The sequence below is a fragment of the Eubalaena glacialis genome, chromosome 12 (genome assembly GCF_028564815.1).
Source record: "Eubalaena glacialis isolate mEubGla1 chromosome 12, mEubGla1.1.hap2.+ XY, whole genome shotgun sequence".
Classification (NCBI taxonomy): domain Eukaryota; kingdom Metazoa; phylum Chordata; class Mammalia; order Artiodactyla; family Balaenidae; genus Eubalaena; species Eubalaena glacialis.
This window is the reverse complement of record NC_083727.1, coordinates 95,702,768-95,729,643: the sequence shown is the minus strand read 5'-3', so window position 1 is coordinate 95,729,643 and position 26,876 is coordinate 95,702,768. Positions and strand designations below refer to the sequence as shown.

Sequence of the window (26,876 nt, the reverse complement as noted above, 5' to 3'; positions counted from 1 at the left end):
TCATCTTAAAATATTTAGGGCTATCTTGTAAATCTCATCATGACTTTTCAGAGAGAAAGACTGACGATCAAGTTGGTAGCTGGAAACTTGGCTCTGTTGAGAAAACGGAACAAAATCACATCCTACCTGACACACACCGGGAATATTTACTCAGGAAAGACAGAGAGAGAGGGAGCGTTAAACACAGACTTGCGTCCAACCAGAAGAAACAATGAAGTGGGATTCCCACGCCCCAGACTCCGGTCCAGCTTACCGGCACCTGCTCTCGGGGCCTCCATGGTCCCCTCTTCGGGGTCTGCAGCCCTCACGTCTTCCCACCCTTCTGAAGACACGGGTATACCGGGGGCACACATGACAGCAACTCGCAGAGAAATCCAGCCTGGGGACTGTCAGCCTGGCTTTGAAACAAGTTCAAGATCATCCAAGAAGCGCACACAGTGGCTCCTCCTGCCCTCGGCTTAGGCCGTTGAACCACCCGGAGGTCAGCAGCGGCAGAAGATAGAAACGAAGGGATGCTGGTTGAGCAGGAGAAAGTCACTCTGCATGACGGGCTCAGGTCATCGCGGGCACTGAGCAGCTATGCAGGCACTGCCTGGATAGGACACCGCGCACAAGCCTCCAGGCCTAGTGGCCTGGAGCCTGGGAGCACTTACCGAGCAGAAGCATATTGGCATCTCTGTTGGCTTTTAACCAGATCCACGGGATTCAGGAAATAAGCTCTCTGCCAGATGACACTGCTCCCAGCCATTCCTTCTGTTTACTTATCCCCCAGTCACTCTAACTAGTGTCCTTTCTCCCGCTGTGCGCTTATTTGTGGAGAGGGCTAAATAAAGGATTTTTATGACAACCAAATGGCCACTAGCCCATAGGATGACTTCTTAAAGCATAACTCTTCTGCTTTTGTGCAGTACTGTTAAAATCAATTAAATGAGAGCATTCCTTATTATTACAGCTCTGATTTGTGGAGAAAAAAAAGTTTTGTTTCTTCCTGAAGAAATATTTGAGGTTAGGCTATTTTTGTGCATATTATATATTCTTCATATAATATTTTCCTCCTATTACATAAACTTTTAAAGGTAGATTCCCTCTTCCTATTGCTGTATTTTCCTAGCAGAGGCAAATACATATATATATATATTTGTATACATATATACATACACACACACACACACATACACACACATACACACACACACACATACACACACATATATATGGCTCTGGGATTTCTTTCCTACTATATGTGACATGGTACAACATTTCCAGACTATGAAGAGCTATACCTTCTTTTAGATAAGATGCAAACTCCTACTTTATGGGAGAAAAAGGAATTAAGGGATTAGATTTTCCTCTACCATAACGAAAACAAGAGGTACACATAATTTTAATTTATGCATACGAATGTGCAGGTAATCATTACTTTTTTGGATTTTAATACAGATAATGCTGTAAATTGTAAAAATAATGTATATGCAGGTATTTCATATTTCCTAAAGCATGTTCATGGGTTGTAAAACAAATCTGAGAGGTGACCAGGATGGAGAGCATTACAAGAGAATCAACCATTTATGGAAACAGATATGAAGTAAATACCGAGACTGGTCTGTCCTGGAAACTAAACTCCCACATCATCAACCGACTGCTTCCACTTCACCAAGCTTTAGTATTCAAATTAAACATCAGTACTAATACAACAGGTGGAAAATAGAGGTAAAAATTATTACAATCAAATGCCAATATTGTTAATGTTGAAATATTAATCCCATATAGTACTCTGGAAATCAGGTGGTTTTTTTCCTCCACAGTCCTAGTATTAATTCAAAAAAAAAATCTGATTTAAAATCCAAATCTCTTACTAGTGCACTTTGAAGTAATAATTGATATGTATTGAATTTCTAAGTTCTATATGATACTAGTGTATTAAGGAAAGTAGCACTGAAATACTGCACAGTAAGTGTATATATTATTTCCCAACAGACTTGTCTATGTAATGTCCTCGAATGCTCACAACCTTATCTTATAGAAAAAGCAAGGTATGCTTCCATGTAGACAAATATACTGAGTAATTTTAAATAATGAAGTTATAAACTACATTGCAAACTCCTGATGGGATGTAAGTAAAGCATCTACTTCTCTATGCGGCTACAGACTGAAGACCGTCCAGGTGGAAATAACACCTTGCCACTCTCTCTACTGGTTTTACCTGTTTTGTGAGCCACACTGTATTGTTTTAATGCATCGGCACTTAAGAATCAACAGCAGGACAAACTTTGGGCAGAAGAGGATAAATATATTGTCTGCCAGTCTATACATGTGTAAACCCCATATCCTCTTAGTAAAATCAAGGTTCTTAATCTTTACCAGTAGCAGAATACATTCTCCATGAAAGTTTATGCCATAAACACAAGTTCATGCTCTGAGATATTTCCATTGACTAAACCCAATCCACATGGACCTCTTCATTGTTTTTCATTTCCCTGTAGGTCTTAAAAGGAGAGTCTGCTGGACTTTATCTTGTTATTCTTTGCAAGTTTCACTGATCCTTGCATGCATGCATTCATAATTTCTTTCATCCAGCAAAAATTCTGAACATTGAGTATACTAAGCACTAAAGTAAAGAGAAGAAAGCTAAGCCAGGTCTCTGCCTTGAAGGTTGAATGCTATTATTCTTCCTATATTACAAAGGAGGAAACTGAGGCTTACATATAAGTGACACATCTCATCAGTGGCAGAGGAAGAATCTGAATAACAATAATAATTGAAGCTAACCTTGCTTTAGATCACACATCTTTAAATTTGGAAACTAACGTTCCCTAGTATTAGTATAAGACTGTGCTCTTGGTGGTTTGTGATTGAGACCAATGAAGCTACACCAGTTAAAAGGCACAGGATGCTACAGGCTGAGGTCCTTCATGAGGCTCTGGCATTGCTCCATGCCTTGATCTCAGAACAACAGTTTATGGAAATGTTAACAGATGGTGCACAATGAAAGTGACCCTGATTAAATGTATTCAGGACGCACTGCATCCATGAAAGGTGGTGAGAAGTCCTACATGAAGGAAATTTGTAGCCAAAGTTAGTACTGGCCAAACTTATTGATATTTGAGCACAAATGCTTATTTATGGCATCACACTTACTAAACCTCTCACTGCTTTGCAGGAATACTAGTTGGAGAAATGCTATGTTATTAATACTGTTTATTTTGATTTGTTAAGACACCCTAAGCAAAAAGCAAGGGAGGTAAGTATTGGATTCCATTTTGTAGATTCAGAGTTGATGTTCAGGACCACGTAGACCTTTCAGGCAGTTTCTGTAGTGACAGGCCCTGTCCCATGTCCTGCTCTGTCACTGGGATGTCTGTGACTCTGTTGTCATGAAGCCCCAGCTCAGACACCCTCCCTTCCTGACCCACATGGATATACTACTATATCAAGGTCTTCCATTTACTTAGATCTACATACCACACTGAAACAACTCTTCTGGGGGATTCTAAGTTACAATAAAACAAACAAAACAAAACACAAAGTTCAAATGACATCTTCTGGGAAATCCTAATTGTATATATAATAAATCAATAAAGCAACATTCAAAATACACCTAGGGGCCTTTGTGGGGATAACAGTAGCATTACGGCAGGCAAGGTTAGTTCTAAAGATATGAGAATGAATAAAATGTTAGGATTTGGGGAAATAATACATCTAACTCATTTTTTTCCAGGATTGAGAGCTCCTTTCACACTTGCCATTTCCTGAGTCATAAGGTCGCAACCTATCAGGATTTATAGTTTTCCCACAAGGATATGTTGGATTCGAGAAGCAATTCTGTCTATAAACTGTCCAGCCTGAGAAAGTTTAAAAGGTAAAAAAACACCCAAAGAATGTGATGCTATCAAGTATCTTCTGGACCCCAAATCACCCTGAAATTCTGAAATACAGACATGAGAATCATTGTTTTCAAGTTGTTCTAATGAAACCATTTGCTGTACAAATGAATACAGGTCCCCTAGGAAAGTCGCCGTTCTGTCTCACAGTGTGTGTGTGAAAGGGATCTTCCAGGGAGAACTGGTCACACAGCTTTCCTTGATCTGTGTTGTCTTCTAAGCTGGCGGTCCTAGGCCTCCCAGACCATGATTCATCCCTTTATCTGGGCATAGAATAAAGGGGATCAGAATAGCAAATATGCCAAAATGTCAGGTAGTGGCAGGATATGGGCCAGGGTGGGGTGGGAACATTTCAGGGAGGATCTCTTTAGGGAGATTAGGGGAAAAGATGACTGGGTTATGAAAGGGAGAGTCAAGAGAGAAAGAAAAGGTAAATCCCTGTTATGGGCGGTGATTACTTTGTAAGCCCAACTCACCCACCACAGAATGTTTCCTCAATTCATACCCTCTGACTGATCCTACACATTTCCTAGAGGAGACCTAGCAAAGTAGGACAAGCGGAAATTGAGTGCGAATGCCATTTGCTGCAACATGGATGTCCCTAGAGATGATCATACTAAGTGCAATAAGTCAGACAAAGACAAATACCATATGATATTGCTTATATGTGGAATATAAAATATGACATAAATGAACTTACCTACGAAACAGAAACAGACTCACAGACATGTGGTTGCCAAGGGGGAGGGGGGAGGGGGGATGGAGTGGGAGTCTGGGGTTAGCAGATGCAAAGTATCATACGTAGGATGGATCAACAACAAGGTCCTACTGTAGAGCACAGGGAACTCTATTCAATACCCTGTGATAAACCATAAGGGAAAAGCATGTGAAAAAGAATGTACATATGTGTATAACTGAATCACTTTGCTGTACAGCAAGAATTAACACAACACTGTAAATCAACTATACTTCAATAACATACATTAATCATATAAAATGAAATGAAATTGAGTGCTTTTCTTGGTGCTGAGATATTTTAAAGGATAATCAGAAGTTGACCATTTCAGCCTAAAGCCTGGCGTAAATGCTTCAGCCATTACTGTCCTGCTCTATAAAAGACAGAAACCATGTCAAAAGAAAAAGAAATCCAATTGATAAAGCCCAAACATTGGTTCTCTTCTTAGCACTTGTCTGTTCTTTGGAACTTAAGCCATTGATTATAAAGGAATGGGAGTCTTTTGAGCTTGAAGATATCACTGACCAAGGACCAAATGTAATGTTAATTTCTTGCCTTGAGATTAAATCACAATGTAGGCAATATAAATTCAGTCTACACAATCTACCTTAGGAACATAAAATGTGATTCAATTTCTTAACAAGAGATTTACTGTTTTTTCATCCAGGGTTCAGACAAAAACAAGGTTCCTCATTTACCCGAGCTGTGTGAAGTTTCATATTAATTTTCTTTTCATTGTGGGGGAAGCTCTCGGAGGATTGTGGCCTTGTGCAGAGATGCCAGTTCCAATTACCTGTCTCGTGCAGGGCAGCACTGCCCCTCACAGCCCCGGGCTGCTCAAAACCCCAGGCACCACGAGGTCTCATTCAACCAGAGGCCTTGCTGAAGCATCACCCCATGTCCTTATGTATATGGTTTTCTCATTTCATTTCTGGCATTTGGATGTTTCTCTTGTATGCAAACTCAGTGATGCCTTGTTAAATAAATGTTATCTGGATCCACCATCTATAGGTTTTTGGCAGTGGAAATTGGTTCTATTTGTTTTTAGTTTCTTTAGCTTAGGCAGCCTTGTAACTATAAATTGGAAATAGTTTCAAATGGTGTGCTACTTGGCTTTTTCACTTTGATATGATGGCCGTTTAAAATCTGATTGGTAAGTTCAAAATCCATTAAGGGGATATATTTATTTGTCTTTATAGAACTACAATTCAAGCAATGCTATCTGGTGAATAATGATAGCTTCTTCTATTAACCTATGGCCCAAATACATAGATTCCTGCAGTCATGGACATGAGTTATTTCTCCACTAACAAAACAACAAATTCGAGATAGCCTCATTCACCAGAGGGCAGACAGCAGAAGCAAGAAGAACTACAATCCTGTAGCCTGTGGAACAAAAACCACATTCACAGAAAGATAGACAAGATGAAAAGGCAGAAGACTATGTACAAGATGAAGGAACAAGATAAAACCCCAGAAAAACAACTAAATGAAGTGGAGATAGGCAACCTTCCAGAAAAAGAATTCAGAATAATGATAGTGAAGATGATCCAGGACCTCAGAAAAAGAATGGAGGCAAAGATCAAGAAGATGCAAGAAATGTTTAGCAAAGATCTAGAAGAATTAAAGAACAAACAAACAGAGATGAACAATACAATAATTGAAATGAAAAATACACTAGAAGGAATCAATAGCAGAATAACTGAGGCAGAAGAACGGATAAGTGACTTGGAACACAGAATGGTGGAATTCACTGCTGCAGAAGAGAATAAAGAAAAAAGAATGAAAAGAAATGAAGACAGCCTAAGAGACCTCTGGGACAACAATAAATACAACAACATTTGCATTATAGGGGGTCCCAGAAGGAGAAGAGAGAGAGAAAGGACCCGAGAAAATATCTGAAGAGATTATAGTCAAAAACTTCCCTAACATGGGAAAGGAAATAGCGACTCAAGTCCAAGAAGCACAGAGAGTCCCATACAGGATAAACCCAAGGAGAAACATGCTGAGACACATAGTAATCAAATTGGCAAAAATTAAAGACAAAGAAAAATTATTGAAAGCAGCAAGGGAAAAACGTCAAATAACAAACAAGGGAACTCCCATAAGGTTAACAGCTGATTTCTCAGCAGAAACTCTACAAGCCAGAAGGGAGTGGCGTGATATATTTAAAGTGATGAAAGGGAAAAACCTACAACCAAGATTACTCTACCTAGCAAGGATCTCATTCAGATTCGATGGAGAAATCAAAAGCTTTACAGACAAGCAAAAGCTAAGAGAATTCAGCACCACCAAACCAGCTCTACAACAAATGCTAAAGGAACTTCTCTAAGTGGGAAACACAAGAGAAGAAAAGGACTTACAAAAACAAACCAAAAACAATTAAGAAAATGGTAATAGGAACATACATATCAATAATTACCTTAAACGTGAATGGATTAAATGCTCCAACCAAAAGACACAGGCTCGCTGAATGGATACAAAAACAAGACCCATATATATGCTGTCTACAAGAGACCCACTTCAGACCTAGGGACACATACAGACTGAAAGTGAGGGGATGGAAAAAGATATTCCATGCAAATGGAAATCAAAAGAAAGCTGGAGTAGCGATACTCATATCAGATAAAATAGACATTAAAATAAAGAATGTTACAAGAGACAAGGAAGGACACTACATAATGATCAAGGGATCAATCCAAGAAGAAGATATAACAGTTATAAATATATATGCACCCAACATAGGAGCACCTCAATACATAAGGCAACTGCTAACAGCTATAAAAGAGGAAATCGACAGTGACACAATAATAGTGGGGGACTTTAACACCTCACTTACACCAATGGACAGATCATCTAAACAAAAAATTAATAAGGAAACACAAGCTTTAAATGACACAATAGACCAAATAGATTTAATTGATATTTATAGGACATTCCATCCAAAAACATCAGATTACATTTTCTTCTCAAGTGCACATGGAACATTCTCCAGGATAGATCACATCTTGGGTCACAAATCAAGCCTCAGTAAATTTAAGAAAATTGAAATCATATCAAGCATCTTCTCTGACCACAACGCTATGAGATTAGAAATCAATTACAAGGGGAAAAAAAACGTAAAAAAAACAAACACATGGAGGCTAAACAATGCGTTACTAAATAACCAAGTGATCACTGAAGAAATCAAAGAGGAAATCAAAAAATACCTGGAGACAAATGACAATGAAAACACGACGATCCAAAACCTACAGGATGCAGCAAAAGCAGTTCTAAGAGGGAAGTTTATAGCTATACAAGCCTACCTCAAGAAACAAGAAAAATCTCAAATAAACAATCTAACCTTACACCTAAAGGAACTAGAGAAAGAAGAACAAACAAAACCCAAAGTTAGTAGAAGGAAAGAAATCATAAAGATCAGAGCAGAAATAAATGAAATAGAAACAAAGAAAACAATAGCAAAGATTAATAAAACTAAAAGCTGGTTCTTTGAGAAGATAAACAAAATGGATAAACCATTAGCCAGACTCATCAAGAAAAAGAGGGAGAGGACTCAAATCAATAAAATTAGAAATGAAAAAGGAGACGTTACAACAGACACCACAGAAATACAAAGCATCCTAAGAGACTACTACAAGCAACTCTATGCCAATAAAATGGACAACCTGGAAGAAATGGACAAATTCTTAGAAAGGTATAACCTTCCAAGACTGAACCAGGAAGAAATAGAAAATATGAACAGACCAATCACAAGTAATGAAATTGAAACTGTGATTAAAAATCTTCCAACAAACAAAAGTCCAGGACCAGATGGCTTCACAGGTGAATTCGATCAAACATTTAGAGAAGAGCTAACACCATCCTTCTCAAACTCTTGCAAAAAATTGCAGAGGAAGGAACACTCCCAAACTCATTCTATGAGGCCACCATCACCCTGATACCAAAACCAGACAAAGATACTACAAAAAAAGAAAATTATAGACCAATATCACTGATGAATATAGATGCAAAAATCATCAACAAATACTAGCAAACAGAATCCAACAACACATTAAAAGGATCATACACCATGATCAAGTGGGGTTTATCCCAGGGATGCAAGGATTCTTCAATATATGCAAATCAATCAATGTGATAGACCATATTAACAAATTGAAGAAGAAAAACCATATGATCATCTCAATAGATGCAGAAAAAGCTTTTGACAAAATTCAACACCCATTTATGATAAAAACCCTCCAGAAAGTGGGCATAGAGGGAAGCTATATCAACATAATAAAGGCCATATACGACAAACCCACAGCAAACATCATTCTCAATGGTGAAAAACTGAAAGCATTTCCTCTAAGATCAGGAACAACACAAGGATGTCCACTTTCACCACTATTATTCAAAATAGTTTTGGAAGTCCTAGCCACGGCAATCAGAGAAGAAAAAGAAATAAAAGGACTACAAATTGGAAAAGAAGAAGTAAAACTGTCACTGTTTCCAGATGACATGATACTATACATAGAGAATCCTAAAGATGCCACCAGAAAACTACTAGAGCTAATCAATGAATTTGGTAAAGTTGCAGGATACAAAATGAATGCACAGAAATCTCTTGCATTCCTATACATCAATGATGAAAAATCTGAAAGAGAAATTAAGGAAACACTCCCATTTACCATTGCAACGAAAAGAATAAAATACCTAGGAATAAACCTACCTAGGGAGACAAAAGACCTGTATGCAGAAAACTATAAGACACTGATGAAAGAAATTAAAGATGATACCAACAGATGGAGAGATAGACCATGTTCTTGGATTGGAAGAATCAATATTGTGAAAATGACTATACTACCCAAAGCAATCTACAGATTCTATGCAATCCCTATCAAATTACCAATGGTATTTTTTACAGAAGTACAACAAAAAAATCTTAAAATTTGTATGGAGACACAAAAGACCCCGAATAGCCAAAGCAGTCTTGAGGGAAAAAAACGGAGCTGGAGGAATCAGACTCCTGGACTTCAGACTATACTACAAAGCTACAGCAATCAAGACAATATGGTACTGGCACAAAAACAGAAACATAGATCAATGGAACAAGATAGAAAGCCCAGAGATAAACCCACGCACCTATGGTCAACTAATCTATGACAAAGGGGGCAAGGATATACAGTGGAGAAAAGACAGTCTCTTCAATAAGTGGTGCCGGGAAAACTGGACAGCTACATGTAAAAGAATGAAATTAGAACACTCCCTAACACCATACACAAAAATAAACTCAAAATGGATTCAAGACCTAAATGTAAGACCGGACACTATAAAACTCTTAGAGGAAAACATAGGAAGAACACTCTTTGACATAAATCACAGCAAGATCTTTTTTGATCCACCTCCTAGAGTAATGGAAATAAAAAGAAAAATAAACAAATGCGACCTAATGAAATTTAAAAGCTTTTGCACAGCAAAGGAAACCATAAACAAGATGAAAAGACAACCCTCAAAATGGGAGAAAATATTTGCAAATGAATCAACGGACAAAGGATTAATCTCCAAAATATATAAACAGCTCATTCTGTTTATATATTTATAAGCTCAATATTAAAGAAACAAACAACCCAATCCGAAAATGGGCAGAAGACCTAAATAGACATTTCTCCAAAGAAGACATACAGATGGCCAAGAAGCACACGAAAAGCTGCTCCACAGCACTAATTATTAGAGAATGCAAATCAAAACTACAATGAGGTATCACCTCACACCAGTTAGAATGGACATCATCAGAAAATCTACAAGCAACAAATGCTGGAGAGGGTGTGGAGAAAAAGAAACCCTCATACACTGTTGGTGGGAATGTACATTGATACAGCCACTATGGAGAACAGTATGGAGGTTCCTTAAAAAACTAAAAATAGAATTACCATATGACCCAGCAATCCCACTACTGGCCATATACCCAGAGAAAACCATAATTCAAAAAGACACATGCACCCCAATGTTCATTGCAGCACTATTTACAATAGCCAGGTCATGGAAGCAACCTAAATGCCCATCGACAGACAAATGGATAAAGAAGATGTGGTACATATATACAATGGAGTATTATTCAGCCATAAACAGGAACGAAATTGGGTCATTTGTAGAGACGTGGATGGATCTAGAGACTGTCATACAGAGTGAAGTAAGTCAGAAAGAGAAAAACAAATGTCGTATGTTAACGCATATATGCGGAACCTAGAAAAATGGTACAGATGAACCGATTTGCAGGGCAGAAATTGAGACACAGATGTAGAGAACAAACGTATGGACACCAAGGGGGGAAAGCGGCGGGGGGTGGTGGTGGTGGTGGGATGAATTGCGAGATTGGGATTGACATGTATACACTGATGTGTATAAAATGGATGACTAATAAGAACCTGCTGTATAAAAAAGTAAATAAAATTAAATTCAAAAAACAAAAACAGAAAATATCACTCTATCAGGCAAGTTTTACCCAAATCCTCAAACTGAGAAAAAAAAAGAAAACAACTAGTTCAAAGGGCTGAGTAGAAATGTTAGAAATGACAAGACTTCAAACAGCAAGTTATTAAAGAAAGCACATCATCAAGGAGAGGTGGAAGATTATTTACATGATGCACAAGCTAATTAATTAAATGCTATATAATAACTTACAGTTTTACCTCATTAATACAAGACCTAATTTCCCTTTTTATTTATTTTTATCCCATTTGTTGTCCTTTGTTCTGTTTTTGTTAGAAGAACTTTTCAAACCTTTTTATGAACTAAACAAAACAAAACATATCAGAGCCAGTGATTTCCCAGAATACGAGGTTCCCTAAGTTCTACCTCAATTGAATTTCCAACCAAATCACAAAAGGCAAGCATTTTCTTTGTTTTATACTATGATTAAGGGCCACCGTATTTCTGGTTTGTTTAGTCCTCCCTCAATTAATTAAAAAATTTTCTTCTTAAAAAATGATATATGTGCTTCAGGTCAAGATAAAACACACCTGTAATCCTCCCTTCTCTTCTGTAAAATAATAAATATTTATTCCAAAAAATAAATAGTATTTTTACTATCTCTTATCTCTATGGAAGAGAAAAAGCCTATGCTGAACACACTACTAGGATGTCCTGCAAGGAATGATAACAAACTAATGGTATTTTACCACTCCCAGACTCTCAATGCAAGAATAAATTAAAGATATGCTCTGACAAGAAGAAAAATGAAGGTGGAAAGAAAAGTGAGATGTAAAATGTAACGATGAACGTGAAATCAGTTAAACATGTTAAACACATTGGTAAATTTAATTAAGTATTATCTACTTATACGAATGTGGAAAGACAATCTGAACCTATTCTAGATAACAATAACGTAGACAGTGGAAAAAACAGTAAATTTTAGAGGAATGTTAAAGCTTGCTAAAGTCATCTTTCACAGGGATAATGATTCAATTTTAGAGTTTTGCTAACAAATTATAAAACTAAGTATTGCACTGAAGAGCTCAGGTTTACATTAAAGAATACCAAAGGAATGTATAATGCCCTAAGCTCTAAAATAAGTGAAAAAGCACATAAAACAACCTGATCAATCTAATAGAAGGCATGAAGAGAAAAAGCAAAGCAAAGGAATGAATAGTAAACAGAAAACTCAAATTAAGCTAAAACAAAGGAATATGTTTACAGTAGGAGTTTAAAAATACAAAGAAGACAAAAGGAAAAATAAAGAATGTGTGCTGTCTTATGGTCCAGATATAAGTATACTCCACACTTTGATGTACATCCTTTCAGTTTCCTTTACACATATTATGTAAACATTTTTTCAAAAACATACCATATAGTATACATACAACTAGCAATGCCTTTCTCTTAACTATCACAAACATTTTATGTCATAAATACAAGAATATACAACATAATTTTTACACAGCATTCCTTTAACCAGTGCCTCTTTTCCTGGAAATTGATCTGGCTTCCAATTTGTGTATAATAAACACTATTATAATAAGAAATATTTGCCCATATCGAGCCTAAAGTGTTTATCCTGCCAAGATATTGTTTGAGATGCAGTTATATTTTATAAACTAAACATCCCGGATTCCCCGGGTCGTGTGGCACTGCAGTGTTCATTTAGTGAAAGAAATCCACGTACAGGTGGACCTGCAATTCAAACCCATGTTGTTCCAGGGTCAGCTCTACCTGGGTCGGACATGGCCAACTCTTTATTCCATCCCCTAAACATACGTTGAGTCATTTTGGATGCTTTTCCCAGTCAAATGTGTCCCTGTATAAATAAGCATTTTTTTTTTCATGGGATGCTCATGTGATACAAAATAACAGCTTTCATGGAAGAACCAGCACTTCATAATGTATGAAGGGTCAGGTCTGAGACTTGGAAAGGTCCTTGAAGACGATGAGGCCCTGTAGTCATAACCTTGACCTCACGTTGCAATCACCAAACAGATGCTAAAAACAACAATGATGACGCCTGGGCCTCAGCCCAGAACCGTCAGATCAGGAGCTCTGGGCTTGGGGCCTGAACACTAGCATCTTGTTTATGAAGCTCCTCAAGTGATTATAATCCTACAGTTCTCGATTCAGCCACACACACTAAAATAAACCAGGGCCTGACTGCACACTGACCAAATCAGACTCCCTTTTGGTGCTGCCTCAACACTTTTTTTTTTTAATTGAAGTATAGATGATTTACAATGTTGTGTTAATTTCTGCTGTACAGCCAAGAAACTCAGTTATACATGTATATATATCTTTTTTTCTATTATTTTCCATTATGGTTTATCCCAGGAGACTGGATATAGTTCCCTGTGCTCTATAGTAGGACCTTGTTGTTTATCCATTCCATACATAATAGTTTGCATCTGCTAATCCCAAACTCCCAATCCTTCCCTCCCCCAGCTCCCCTCCCCTTTGGCAACCACAAGTCTGTTCTCTATGTCTGGGAGTCTGTTTCTGTTTCATAGATAAGTTCATTTGTGTCATATTTCAGATTCCTCATATAAGTGATGTTATATGGTATTTGTCTTTCTCTGTCTGACTTACTTCACTTACTATGATCATCTCTAAGCTCTCCAGGAGATTCTAAAGTGCATCCAAGGATGAAGATCACTGATATGCTCTATCCCTCTCATTCTGTTGCCCAAGGTAATCCAGTCCTTAAAACTGGGATCAAAGCTGTTCTCTTGATCGGTGGCCTCTGGGCTCTTTCCTTCCAAGGTCTGGAAGCTTCCTGCTGCCAGAAGTGGGTGTCTCCCTGTCTCTCATTGCTCAGGCCCATCTCTCTGACTCAAATGCCACATCTATTCTTCCTGCCAAATTCTTCCCCAGCTCCAACACGAAGCCTCAGCATCCCAGCTTTCCCCCTAGTTCCTGTAACATGTATTATCTATATATCCTATTTGGTGTCACAGAAATAGAAACACTTATTGGGCACTTGCTGTGTATCAGGGACACAGAGCCGTACCGATCACCTCATTTAATCTTTACGAGGACTCTGGAGAATGTGTACAGTTATTTACTCTAAGTTCCTAATAGGATGAACTTGAGGCTTACCAAGGTTAAGAAACATGCCCAAGGGGTCTCGTCTCTGGCAGTGCCTCAAACTATCTGTGTCTTCCTGATCTTGGACAGCAATCCTCTTCATAAAGTAACTACCCAGTAAGATTCTTGATGATCTTATACTTTTCACAGATGAAAACCAATGGAGACAAACCCCAAACAGGAGTATTTACCATGTATGAACACAGACATGCAGAGGCCTTGGTCTCTTCCCTCCGAATACTATTAGTATGAACGGAATTGTGTTCTGCCAGAATTCATATGTTGAAGTCCTCACCCCCAGTACCTCAGAGTGCCACCATATTTGGAGATAGGAACTTTAAAGAGATAATCAGTTTAAAAGGATTTCATTAGGATGGCCCCTAATCCAACATGCCTGCTGTCCTCGTAAGAAGAGGAAACGTGGAAACACACAGAAAAAAGACAACGTGAAGACTCAGGAAGAAGACAGCCAAGCACAAGCCAAGGAGAGAGGCCTAGACAGGTCCTTCCATGGCCCTCAGAAAGAACCAACCCTGCCGACACTTAGATGCTGCAGTCCCAGCCTCCAGAACTGGGAGGAAGCAAATTTCTGTTGTTTAGACCACCCAGTCTGTGGCACCTTGTTACAGCAGCCCTAGGAAACTGATACACTCTTACTGTGTACACATCAGCCTCAGAAGAGTTTATCGGAATTAAAATTAGATCTGTCCCTTGGTATGCAACAGGTACTTTTAAAAAGATCCAAATGCAGAAGTTCAGCTTAGGAGGTAGAACAAGACACTCAGAGAAGAGGGCCATAGGCAGTAACTATTCAATGCAGAACAGCAGTAAGAGTCAGATGTCCCGTAACATAGGAAGTAGAATGATACACAAGGTAATATCTGGATTTCCCATCTGGCAGTCAGGATCAGGGAGTCAGCATCCAGGGATCCAGCTCCTAATTCCTGGACGGGATTGGTGAGGGCCAAGTGTTAGTTCCAGAGGGACTCGGGCAACAGAATTGGACTCAGCCACAAGCATCCAGGGACGTGGATCTAGTAACCAAAACTAGGCACAAACCAGGGGCCTGGTCTCTGGAATACACTAGAAGCCAGATTGCTAGGGCTGGGCCTCAACTGAGGACAGAACCGCAGCAGGACTGACTAAGTGTTCGTCCTCAGAGGTCTGGTGGGATGGTATGGGGCCAGGATGCATTCCAAGCTCTCCCAGCTGCAAACGGAAAATGGCGGCAGGGGCAGGGAATCCAGTGACTTAACACCCCCCATGTTCCCTTCTCTGTTCAGCAGTGTGTGAAAGGGGAGATTCTTTGTTTCCGAAGTCTCTCTCAGGCCTAACATTCTGTTATTCTGTGAAACTGAACCCAAAGTAAGGACAACATTTTCATTCACTGGAAAAAATGGGTCACAAACACGGAAGTATGATTCTGCATTTTAAAAGGATATTCAAGCACAAACCTATGAGATAAAACAGGTGGCACTGAAATCTTCAATATCAAATCTTTTTCTAAACGCACTTTGAAGCACAAATGTTTCCCCTTAAAATGTCCTTCAATTGTACATCCATTCAAACATTCCACTCTTAAAATTGTAAGCATACATGTCAAATTTGTATGATTAGTTTTGAAAATCAGATTAACCCAGATTTAACTGAGGGTCTCCTGATTTCAGAATAGAAATCTCTTTCAGATGTAACTAAATGACTAATATTTCTAGCCATGGATTAATTTGGGAGAAATATTATTGGATATAATCAGGTTAGATTTACAGACTTAATTTCTTTCCTTTTTATAGAACTTCTTTTTAGTCAGAGCTCCTGTTTTAGAATCAAGGAGACTTTCCAGTCGTTTATATATTAGGCAGAAATTGTAACTCTGAAAAACCCAGCTCTTTACCATGATGTTTCCCCAGATTTTCTTATCTCATATTCTTAGAACATTAGGAATTAGCATGCTAGCTCAGAGCCCCCAACACAGTTATTTGTGTCCCCGCAGTATCTTTCTAAGATGTAAATTACACAGATGATTAAAACAGCTAACGTCCATTTCATACCCACTGTAAGAAGAAATTAGTTCTCAGACTCCCTGGAAGGCATCTAAAAGGAAGCATCTAACACTCTAAATCCTGGCTCTGTCGGTAGTTGAAAGGGAGAATTAAATTTCTCTTTCCCACAGCAACAGTAGGAATCAGTGAAAGATTAATGTAGAAAAGGTCAAAGAGAAGGCAAGGCTGTCAGAGTTCCACGTAGATCCACTGCTGTTCTGAGATTCTGGTGGGTAAAATTACGTGAGGTCCCGGAAGACACCAAAACTAGTTACTCACAACTTAATAAAGGGGATGTTAGACAGCAATGTTCTGTTTTCCTATTTTAATGGATATCAAATTCACAGATGCACCTGATGAAAATTAGAATAAATAAGGGCTTGCGATGTAGCTACAATAACTCATTTCCCCTCATGGTCTTTCTGCCCACACTGTCAATTCCACTTCCCAAGCTTATTTTGAAGTGTTTACTTTCTTAGTTGTGCTAATGAAAAGCACTCTAATTTTTAAATAATTTTCCTCTATCCATTGACCGCTTTATTTGGGATATTATCCATTGATTTCTAATTTTATGATATTATCTACGGTAAAAACCAATGAAAGAAGAGACTTTAGCTCACTGTTATGTTGATATCGTTTTGCTTTCAAAAGCCAATAGTTTTATTTCTCCTTATATATTTCTATTTTTAAGTAGCCTTAATCCTCTATTTCTTGGCCTAAAATTTGAACAGGATCTTGAACATTTTAGATGAGAATATTCATACACTTATCTCTAACTCTCTGTTCTCCAGATTCTCTCATCTCTCATATCTGTCAGTTTTAGCTTTATTTTAACATGGACAAAATATTTATCTTCAATTGTATAAAAACAAACAAACAAAAAATATATATATATGAACTATATATATATACACACACACACACACACACATATATTCAATGTGGAAGGGGGTTTATTCTAAAAATTGAAAACCAGTAAGTGGCATTTATAATATTATTACATGTAAATGCTCTAGGACCAAGTAAAAACTAATAATTGGCAGAGGTTAAATTTCCTTTTCTACAGATGAACTGTCAGTCTTCCTGTTCACTCAGAGGAAACATTACCTAGGTTAATAGTCAAATGGACTGTATCAACTAATAAAATAATGTCACATTCTTGTTTGCTTCATGTTTGGACCATGATTTTCCTTAACAGTTTTTCTCCCTCAGCTTTTGACTGTTCCTCTTTATTGCTGAAAAATAAACAGCCTTTCTTTACTGGGTCAATAACATCATGTAAGTCATTAGTCATTGGATATTTCTTGGAATCCAGGATATTCTTCTCAATACTCTCTTTGGAGCTTCCTGGAAATGATCTCCAGTTTTAATTTCGACAGATTGCTTTCTGCACACAGCGTCATTCGGGATTTCTTTGCATTGGACTCCTGGGTCAGCTCCACTCTTTCTTCTTTCTCATTTGTCCCACTTTCATGATTATTCTTCTCAGTTTTCTTGAGTGCATACATCTTTAAATCATTGTCTCATAAGCAGGTTGCAAAGTAGGTTTTCTGAGAACTGAGAGTTGACTGATGGTTTAGATGTGAATAGAACAGCAATCTCAGAATGGTTTCGCTCCAAACTTTGAAGGCATTGGTCAATTGTAGTCCAGAATCCATTACTGATGAGAAGTGTAAAGACAGGTTAACGCTTATTGTTTTGTACACAACCTGGTTTATTGTTTAACCTTCAAAAGTTTATAGATTTTTCCCTGTTTCCTTGGCATGTTTACTGTTGTTGAATTTCCTCTTATGTTTCATAGCTGATGTCTGGATTCATCCTTTGGGCATCCCCAGGGTTGTATGGGCTTCCCTATGGGTTATCTTCATGGTTGCCTCTTTCTGGACCCAAAGGAGTTTACAGATTTTATATCAGCTTTTATTTGAAGGTCTCAGATCATGATACTTTGCTTCCTGCTTAAGATTAATCCATACCTGCAGGCAAGTGTGTTATCTTTAGTCCAGATGCACGGTCTTGCATTTTGTCCAAATATCTCTGCCCAAGCACTTCAGTACCATGGGTCTGTGTACCCAGAGCTTTCTCTTTGAGTTTTGTTCATAATATTATTATTTAATTATTTAAGTTAATTATTTATTATTTTATTTTTAATGTCAAAAATATTTTGCACAGAACATCTCTGTGTTTGGGTGGGGACGTTGCCCTCCACCCCAGCCCTCTCGCCTCCTTGGCAAGCTCCTCTGTCCCAAAGCAGGCTACTTTCTCTTTCTATCAACTATTCATATTTCACTTCCTTCCCTCTTCACTGTTATGGGGTCTCATGGGGTAAGAAAAATAAATGCTTACGTTTCAGCAGCCATTTAAAGAGGAAGCCCTTTTAGGTTGTAATTGTTTAAAGGTTACAATTTTTTTAGTGCCTGTAGCCAAATTCTTACCACAGAACCTGACTTTATCTTGGGGTCTCCTGTCTGTAAAGTCCCCAATAAGAGTCCTCTGGATAGCCCATAAAAATGTCACGGGGGCAGGAACCACGGCTGTCTCTATATGTATCTATGTTTATGTCTGTATTTATTTATTTAATCACTATACCTCTAGCACCGTGTGCCTGGAATGTCACAAATCTTTATACATAACTTGTTTAACATCATATAAATCATGTAATATTTATGTAATGTCACACAGAAATTAAAACATGACTACATGAATGATGGCCACCTTCTTTAATTGCAAACCCCCTTGAAGTTACAAGAAAAAGCACTAGGAGCATTAAAAGAATATAAAATGCATTTTCTGCTCTCAAGAAACAGAAGTAAATCAACAACTCCTGGGTAGAATTAAAAGTACTATGTGAGGGCTTCCCTGGTGGCACAGTGGTTAAGAATCTGCCTGCCAATGCAGGGGACACGGTTCGAGCCCTGGTCTGGGAAGATCCCACATGCTGCGGAGCAACTAAGTCCGTGCGCCACAACTACTGAGCCTGCGCTCCTAGAGCCCATGAGCCACAACTACTGAGCCCGCGAGCCACAACTACTGAAGCCCGTGTGCCTAGAGCCCGTGCTCCACAACAAGAGAAGCCACCGCAATGAGAAGCCCACGCACTGAAAGGAAGAGTAGCCCCCGCTCGCCGCAACTAGAGAAAGCCCGTGCGCAGCAACGAAGACCCAACACAGCCAAAAAATAAATAAATAAAATAAATAAATTTATAAGAAAAAAAAAGTACTATGTGAGCAGTAGGCATTATACTGCTGGAGCCCAAAGAGGAAACTCCCAGTAGTTTTAGTTTAATGACTAAAGAATAATATAAAGTGTTGCATGAATTAGTTACATTTAGATAATTTAGTACCTGATTGTTGCGAGGGTTCTCAGCTCTTGTTCCTGATTCCACAACGTTTAACTTGTCAGGTTCCCAAACTTAACAGTGAATAGCTCACACTGCCCACAACCTACGCCCTGGTCCCCTGAAACTGTCTTTGTCTTTGGAGGAAAATTCAACCCTGTGCTGAAGGGTTGTCAGTCTCACTTTTCAACCACTCATTGTTTGCTAGCCTTGCAGGTATCATTTCTTACCAGTCATCCAGGTACCAAATGCTCCTACAAGGACTGCTAAATGATGCTTAGCAGTAACAGTTACAAACAGACCATTTAGCCCTTGTTATACAGGTTGACCTCAGGAGCCATTCACAGAGTGCTTTAAAAGTTCAAAGGCAATATTAATTTGGGTTGTATTTTCCCCATTCACTCCAAGTCAGCAACAAGGAGAGGATTAAAAGGGAAGGAAATCCTGTTATCTAATGCCAGGCTCTTCTTCCAAGGACTTATACTTCAAGATCCTTGTAAGTATAAGTGGATTAATCCCCTGATCCAGGCAGCAATGCTGTTTCTTTTCAGCACTGGTGCTGTTTCCTTCTCTCATCCACATCGGCACTGCCTGCATCTCTTTCTTTCTCCTTAAGCCTCTTGACTCATTTCCTTAGGGGCGCAGATCCTCACTAGACTTTGTCCCAGTGGATCTTATTACACATTTCATGTAAATCCAATTGCTATCTTATTACACGTAAGACTTAGTTCACTGTTACTCTTCTGCATAGAGAGATTTATATGAGGTAATTCTTATTGTAAGAAATGAGAAATGCCCAATTTTTCCCAGTTGGCAAAGAAAGAGCAGTATGAACATTGAACAAACAGCATTCACTTTGAAACATGTGGTAGCTGACCTCAATTTTTAGACAAGCCCACTAGATAGAGCTCACTGCTAATCCCTGTGTGCGTGTGTGTGTGTAATAATCCGTGTGTGTGTGTGTGTGTAATTACACTACACACGAAGCATCATATTGACTAGTAATGCTGTGTTGTCTTTCAGATGCCATTTGCCGAGGGAACCTTTTCTTTTTTCTTTTTAATTGAATGTCTGGACACAAAGCAAAACTGTATCAATATATCTGTAAGGAATGTTCCTTTGAGGCATTTATTAAATTGTACTTCATTGTGTAATTTCTTTTTTTTAATTAATTAATTAATTTATTTTTGGCTGCGTTGGGTCTTTGTTGCTGCATGCGGGCTTTCTCTAGTTGCAGCGAGCGGGGGCTACTGTTCCTTGCGGTGCGCGGGCTTCTCATTGCGGTGGCTTCTCTTGTTGCAGAGCACAGGCTCTAGTCTTCAGTAGTTGTGGCACGTGGGCTCAGTAGTTGTGGGTCACAGGCTTAGTTGCTCCGCGGCATGTGGGATCTTCCCAGACCAGGGCTCGAACCCGTGTCCCCTGCATTGGCAGGCGGATTCTTAACCACTGCACCACGAGGGAAGCCCTGTAATTATTCTTTATTGTTTATTTCTCTCAACAGAATGTAAGCTCCATAAGGGCATGGAGCATATTTCTTTATTTTTAACATCAGTATATCTATTGAAAGTGTTAAATCCACATTTGCTAATAAACATACAAACCAACTCAGCATAATGATAAGGATAGAAATATAAATGGCGAGAATAGTGCACACATATTAAGTAGATGCCTTGTGCCAGTGCTATGGTCTGAATGTTTGCGTCCCCTCAAAATTCATATGTTTAAATCTTAAGCCCTCCCAAAATGATCGCATTAAGAGGTGGGGCCTTTGAGACGTGCTTAGGTCAGAAGGGTGAAGCCCTCATGAATGGGATTAGTGCTATTATAAAAGAGACCCCCCAGAGCTCCCCAGCCACATGTGAGGGCACAGCAAGAAGGTGCTGACTTCACATGAGTCAGGAAGAGGGTCTTCACCAGAACAAGACCATGCTGGAGTCTGGACCTTAGATGGTTCTTCACCAGAACAAGACCATGCTGGAGCCTGGACCTTAGACTTCCCAGCCTCTGGGACTGTGAGAAATTAAAGTTCTGTTGTGTATAAGCTACCTAGTCTGTGGGTTTTTGTTATAGCAGCCCAAACAGATTAAGAGAGCCAGGCACGTGTTAAATATTTACTTTATACGCGTAACTGATAGCGTGAACAAGCGAATGCACGGGATGTAGGTGAAATGCAGCTTTTCTCTCCCACTGCTCTTGATATTTCCTCCATGGGGATAACCTTCCCTGACCCTGAAGGTCACAGCACAGCATCCGTTCTCTCCTGGGAAGACACCTCTTCCCCGATCACTCTTCGTATAAGAAGAGTGATCAGGGAAATTCACCGGAGCCTGTAAGATATAAAACGGGTTCTTTTACCTCTTCCTTGTATATTTACATGTGGGTGGTGATCTCAGCTTCACTGCAGTATTAGATCTATGGCGGACATGCCACAGGCACAGCAGGACAGGAAGAATACTAGCTTAGCATCCTGTTATAGATGCATGAGCTCATTCAAACCACTCAGTAACCTGACAAAGTAGCAACTCTTATCTCCACTGTGCCAATGAGAAAATGGAGACTTAAGGAGGTTAAAAAACTTGTGCAGGGTCACAGGGTGCTGGAGATGATCATGGCTGGTCCCCAAGGGAGCCCTTAGTTGTCAATGGTGGGGCTTGGCAGTAAAGTCATTAGTAAATATTACAGATGGTAGAATTTCTAACGAAGGTTGAAATAGGAAAACGTCTATGCTACATTCATAGACATTCAGAATGAGATTATTTATAAATGAAGAGAACACAGGGCAGTCTGTATCAGATGATGGCTCCTGTGTTTCCGGAGGGGAAGACTGAACCCCAGCTTCAGAGGTGTATAAACCCCAAGCGGTCACCCAAGTGCCCGGAATGAGAATTCCCAAGAAAGGGAGACAGTGGCTAGAGGCAGTACGTGCTTCACATCACACCAGCCCCATCTCTGCACTCACCCACACCGCTAGTCATGTTTCTTTCATAATCTGTTGTTACCGTGAATAATTTTGAATTTCAATTCTAATTCCATGTGTCTTGTGATTCATTACACATATTCAAGAGGAGCTGGTGTAGACCCTTCCTTTAAGGAGTGGGAAAATACACATATATAACTATACCTACACCATCCCCATCGGGGGTTATCTGCACACCCATTAAGCATATCCCCTTAAATTTTTACTTCACACTTACCTTACGACTTAAGGGGAAAAAATACGTGTTCACAAAACAATACTAAGGCATGAAAGGCAGCAAGAAGCTACTCACCATCTGACTTTTAAAAATCCTATAGACCATATGCAACGTATAAACGTCAGTGATGAGAAGGAGAGCTGAAAAAAACCAAACTCACCCCAGACACGCATGCATTCCAAAGACAGCTATTTCCACTTGAGTTGCAGTAATAATAGCGACACAGTGAGCTTTCTTAATTGTTCCCAAATATAGTATAAGATTGTTGGGGGATATATATGTGTGTACATATATATATACACACACGCATACATATAGAAAGAAAGAGACAGAAAAAGAGAACAGAACGGAGGGAGAGAGGGTGGATCCACATGCACGCAGTTTGCAGGCAGAGAAGGTGAGGAAGTGATTCTCTTTATAAAACATAATATTAACTGTGTAATTTACCGATTCTAAAACAAGCCAATAACTGTAAAAATAAGTCAGTCACCTCAACATATGAATTCGTTAAGAAAAACACCAAGATCCCCAGCACTACAACAAAGACGATAACCACAACCACTGAATTGACTGCTGTGGCCAGTTTAAATCTAAATGAACAGCAGCAAAATGAGGAGAATCTTCAAAACAAACGTGTGATTTTAACATTAAATTGCAGTATTTTCTAGACCAGTGCTACTTAAAGGCATTTTCTGTTATGATCGCTCTTGAGCACTAGTGGGCGTGGGGAATTGAATTTTTAATTTTATTTAATTTTAATTAATTTAAATATCTACATATAGCTATGGTATTGTACAGTGCAGGTTTAGACAGAAAAAAAAAATGTCAGCCCATCACGAAATGTTCCAAAATCTTTTGGACTGTAATAGGTAAAATGAAATCTGTACTCCAAACTTACTACCAAAACACGATATATAACATCTGCATGATAGAAACTTTGTAACTTGTTCACAAATTGTAAGAAAGATTCATCTGAAACTTGAAAAACGCTACCTCTGTGACTGGAGCATTACACCACTGAAGTGTAAAAGAAGGCACACGTCCTTTTGTCAGCCAAATAAGCCCACCTCCGGGGTCTTCCCTGGTGGCGCAGTAGTTGACAATCTGCCTGCCTATGCAGGGGACACGGGTTCGAGCCCTGGTCCGGGAAGATCCCACATGCCGCGGAGCAACTGGGCCCATGAGCCACAACTACTGAGCCTGCGCGTCTGGAGCGTGTGCTCCGCGACAAGAGAGGCCGCGATAGTGAGAGGCCCGCGCACCGCGATGAAGAGTGGCCCCCGCTCGCCGCAACTAGAGAAAGCCCTCGCACAGAAACGAAGACCCAACACAACCAAAAATAAATAAATAAATAAATAATTTAAAAAAACCCACCCCCGAATAATAACTTAAAAACACAAGACTGTGTACTGAATTTCCCAGAATGACAGCAACCAAAATCACGAAGAACTCTTGTAACCCCAATTTGGCGCATGTGGTTACGTTTTTTAAATCCCACTTCCGAAAAAAAAAAAATATATATATATGTAATATATATATATATATAAAATATATATATATATGGTCCCACTTTTCTCCCCCACTGTTACTGAGACATAATTGACGCATAGGTCCGTGGAAGTTTAAGGTGGACCCCTAACGACTTGACATACATAGAATGCCAAATTGACTACCACAGTAAGTTTAACTAAATCCATGCCCTCATCCACTTACAAAAAAAATTTTCTTGTGACGAAAACTTTCAGGATTTACTTTCTCAGCAGTTTCTAATATACCGTAGAGCAGCGTTAGCTACAGTCACCCTGCTGGACATTACCAGCCGCGCTTCTAAATCCTGCACGCGCGCACCTGCCATCCCGGCACACGCGCCCCCGAGCCCCCCGCTCGCGCTTCGGATCCCGGCACACGCGCCCCCGAGCCCCCCGCTCGCGCTTCGGATCCCGGCACACACGCCCCCAGGCCCGCACGCACGCCTGGATCCCGGCACACGCGCCCCCAGCTCCGCGCGCTCACCTCGGATCCCGGCACACACTCCCCCAGGCCCGCACGCGCGCCTGGATCCCGGCACACGCGCCCCCAGGCCCGCACGCGCGCCTGGATCCCGGCACACGCACCGCCGAGCCCCCCGCTCGCGCTTCGGATCCCGGCACACACGCCCCCAGCCCCGCACGCGCGCCTGGATCCCAGCACACTCGCCCCCAGGCCCGCACGCGCGCCTGGATCCCGGCACACGCGCCCCCGAGCCCCCCGCTCTCGCTTCGGATCCCGGCACACACGCCCCCAGCCCCGCTCGCGCTTCGGATCCGGGACACGCGCCCCCAGCTCCGCGCGCTCACCTCGGATCCCCGCACCCGCGCTTCCAGCCCCGCACGCGCCCGAACCCGCGCGGCGCCGCTCACCCTTCTCGCTGACGCTCTCGCTCTCTAGCTCCACGTCCTCGCAGCTCGTGTACTCCGGCGTGGACACGCCCTCCTCCTCCGAGCTGCTCACCGACATCTGGCGCCGCTTGCCGCCCCTCTTGGCGCGATGCGGCTTGGGCGGAGACGGCCGCACGGACTCGGACTGGTCGGAGCTGAGCGAGTCGTTGCGCAGCATGCTCTCCACCTTCTCGCGCTTGGCCTTGCGCACGAGGACGGCCGCGCCGGGGTCCAGGCGGCTCTGCTTCCGGAGCGGCTCCGGGGCCCTGGGCTCCGGGGCGTCGGCGGGGCCCGGGCCGGGCCGGGGCGCCGGCGGGCTGGGCTCGGCGAGCGGCTGGGCGCCCGGCGCCCGGGCCTCCGCGGTCCTCTCGGCCGAGTAGGCGCGCGGCGAGGCGGGCGGCGAGCCCCGGGCGGCGTTGGGCGCGCGCGGCCCGGGCCTGCCCTCGGGCCCAGCTGCCGCCTCGGTGCGCGGCAGGGCCACGTCGCTGTGACGCCGCTCGTGCCTGGCGCGGGACACCCGCGCGTGCATGCGCATCTGCTGCTCCTCGGGCGGCGGCTTGACCGGGTACCGCGCCAGGTTCGGGTCGCTGCGGTACCGGCTCTGGTACTCCTCCTCCTTCCTCTGCTTCTCGGCCTCCACCGCCGGGCTGTTCTCGCGTTTCTCTGGCACGTCGGGGTAGTCCTGGGACCGGCCTTTCTCGAGCCTTCGGCTTTCCCGCCTTTCCTTGCGCTCCCGTTCTTCCGTGGGCCCCTCCGCGGGCTGCACAGAGGCCCTGGGCGCGCGTTTCCGCTCGCCCTTCGGGGCGCCTTTGCCATTCTGCTCGGCGAGCCCTGGGGTCTTCTTCCTGTGATGCACAAAGGAACGTCGAGAAGGAGAGCAGTCTGTAAAGCTCAAGGCGAAGACCAGACCCCGGAAGCATCCTTGGAAATAATTATTTATACTTCGATGTCTAATTAAAAAGCGAGGTGATAAAAGAACTACATCAAACCTGTATATCTGAGTAGCTTTCTAAATAAGGCTCCTTTGCCTCACAACATATTCCGGGCCTTCACAACTGGCTTTCTGATTTTAAATTCTCTATAAATTAACTAGATCATTTTAAAAATCAATAAATTAATTCAGTAAATGAACAAGTTTTATGAACCTCTGCTTGTGAATCAAAGACTTTAAAATGTTCTCGATAAAAATAATATAGGTAATAATCGAGGAGCAAACGGTAATACATACATATCAGTTCAAAACGAAATATATACCTGATATATATTTGGGCAACATGTATTAACAATCTCTTATTATAACTGAAACTTTTAAAGAAACGTGAATCCAAGTGTGTCCATTTCAGAAATCAACTCTAATAGCACTTCTTCAGTAGTAGAACGAAAGTACTTTTTATGAGATTATGTGCACCCCACCACTTTTTAGGGAGATGGTTAGGAAAGATAAATGGCTGAACCTTAGCCTTCATTTTACCTTCCCCAGGCAAATATAATAGAAATCTTGAAATTTTTGAAATAATTTTTCATTTTTCCTCCCTCCCCCCATCCCTGGCCTTCTCCCTCATTTCAGAAAACAGTCCAAAAGGTATAGCACAGGGAACTGTATTCAATAACCTGTAATAAACTATAATGGAAAAGAATGTGAAGAAAGAAACCCGTTTTGTGTCCTACGGTTTCTCTCCATCCTCTGGGAGGCACTGGCAAAGATAAAGTAATGGAAGAGGGTTTGGCA

General features: G+C 40.9%; 1 protein-coding gene across 5 annotated transcripts in view; it reads right to left on the bottom strand.

The window, feature by feature from the left end:
* Positions 1-26,876, bottom strand: part of RIMS1 (regulating synaptic membrane exocytosis 1) — a 469,742-nt gene that overhangs the window by 187,631 nt on the left and 255,235 nt on the right. For all 5 annotated transcript variants that reach the window (XM_061206793.1, XM_061206788.1, XM_061206790.1 and 2 more), the window contains one exon: positions 25,130-25,992. In XM_061206793.1, coding sequence (XP_061062776.1) covers positions 25,130-25,992 — 863 coding nt within the window. The remainder of the gene's footprint in view (positions 1-25,129; positions 25,993-26,876) is intronic.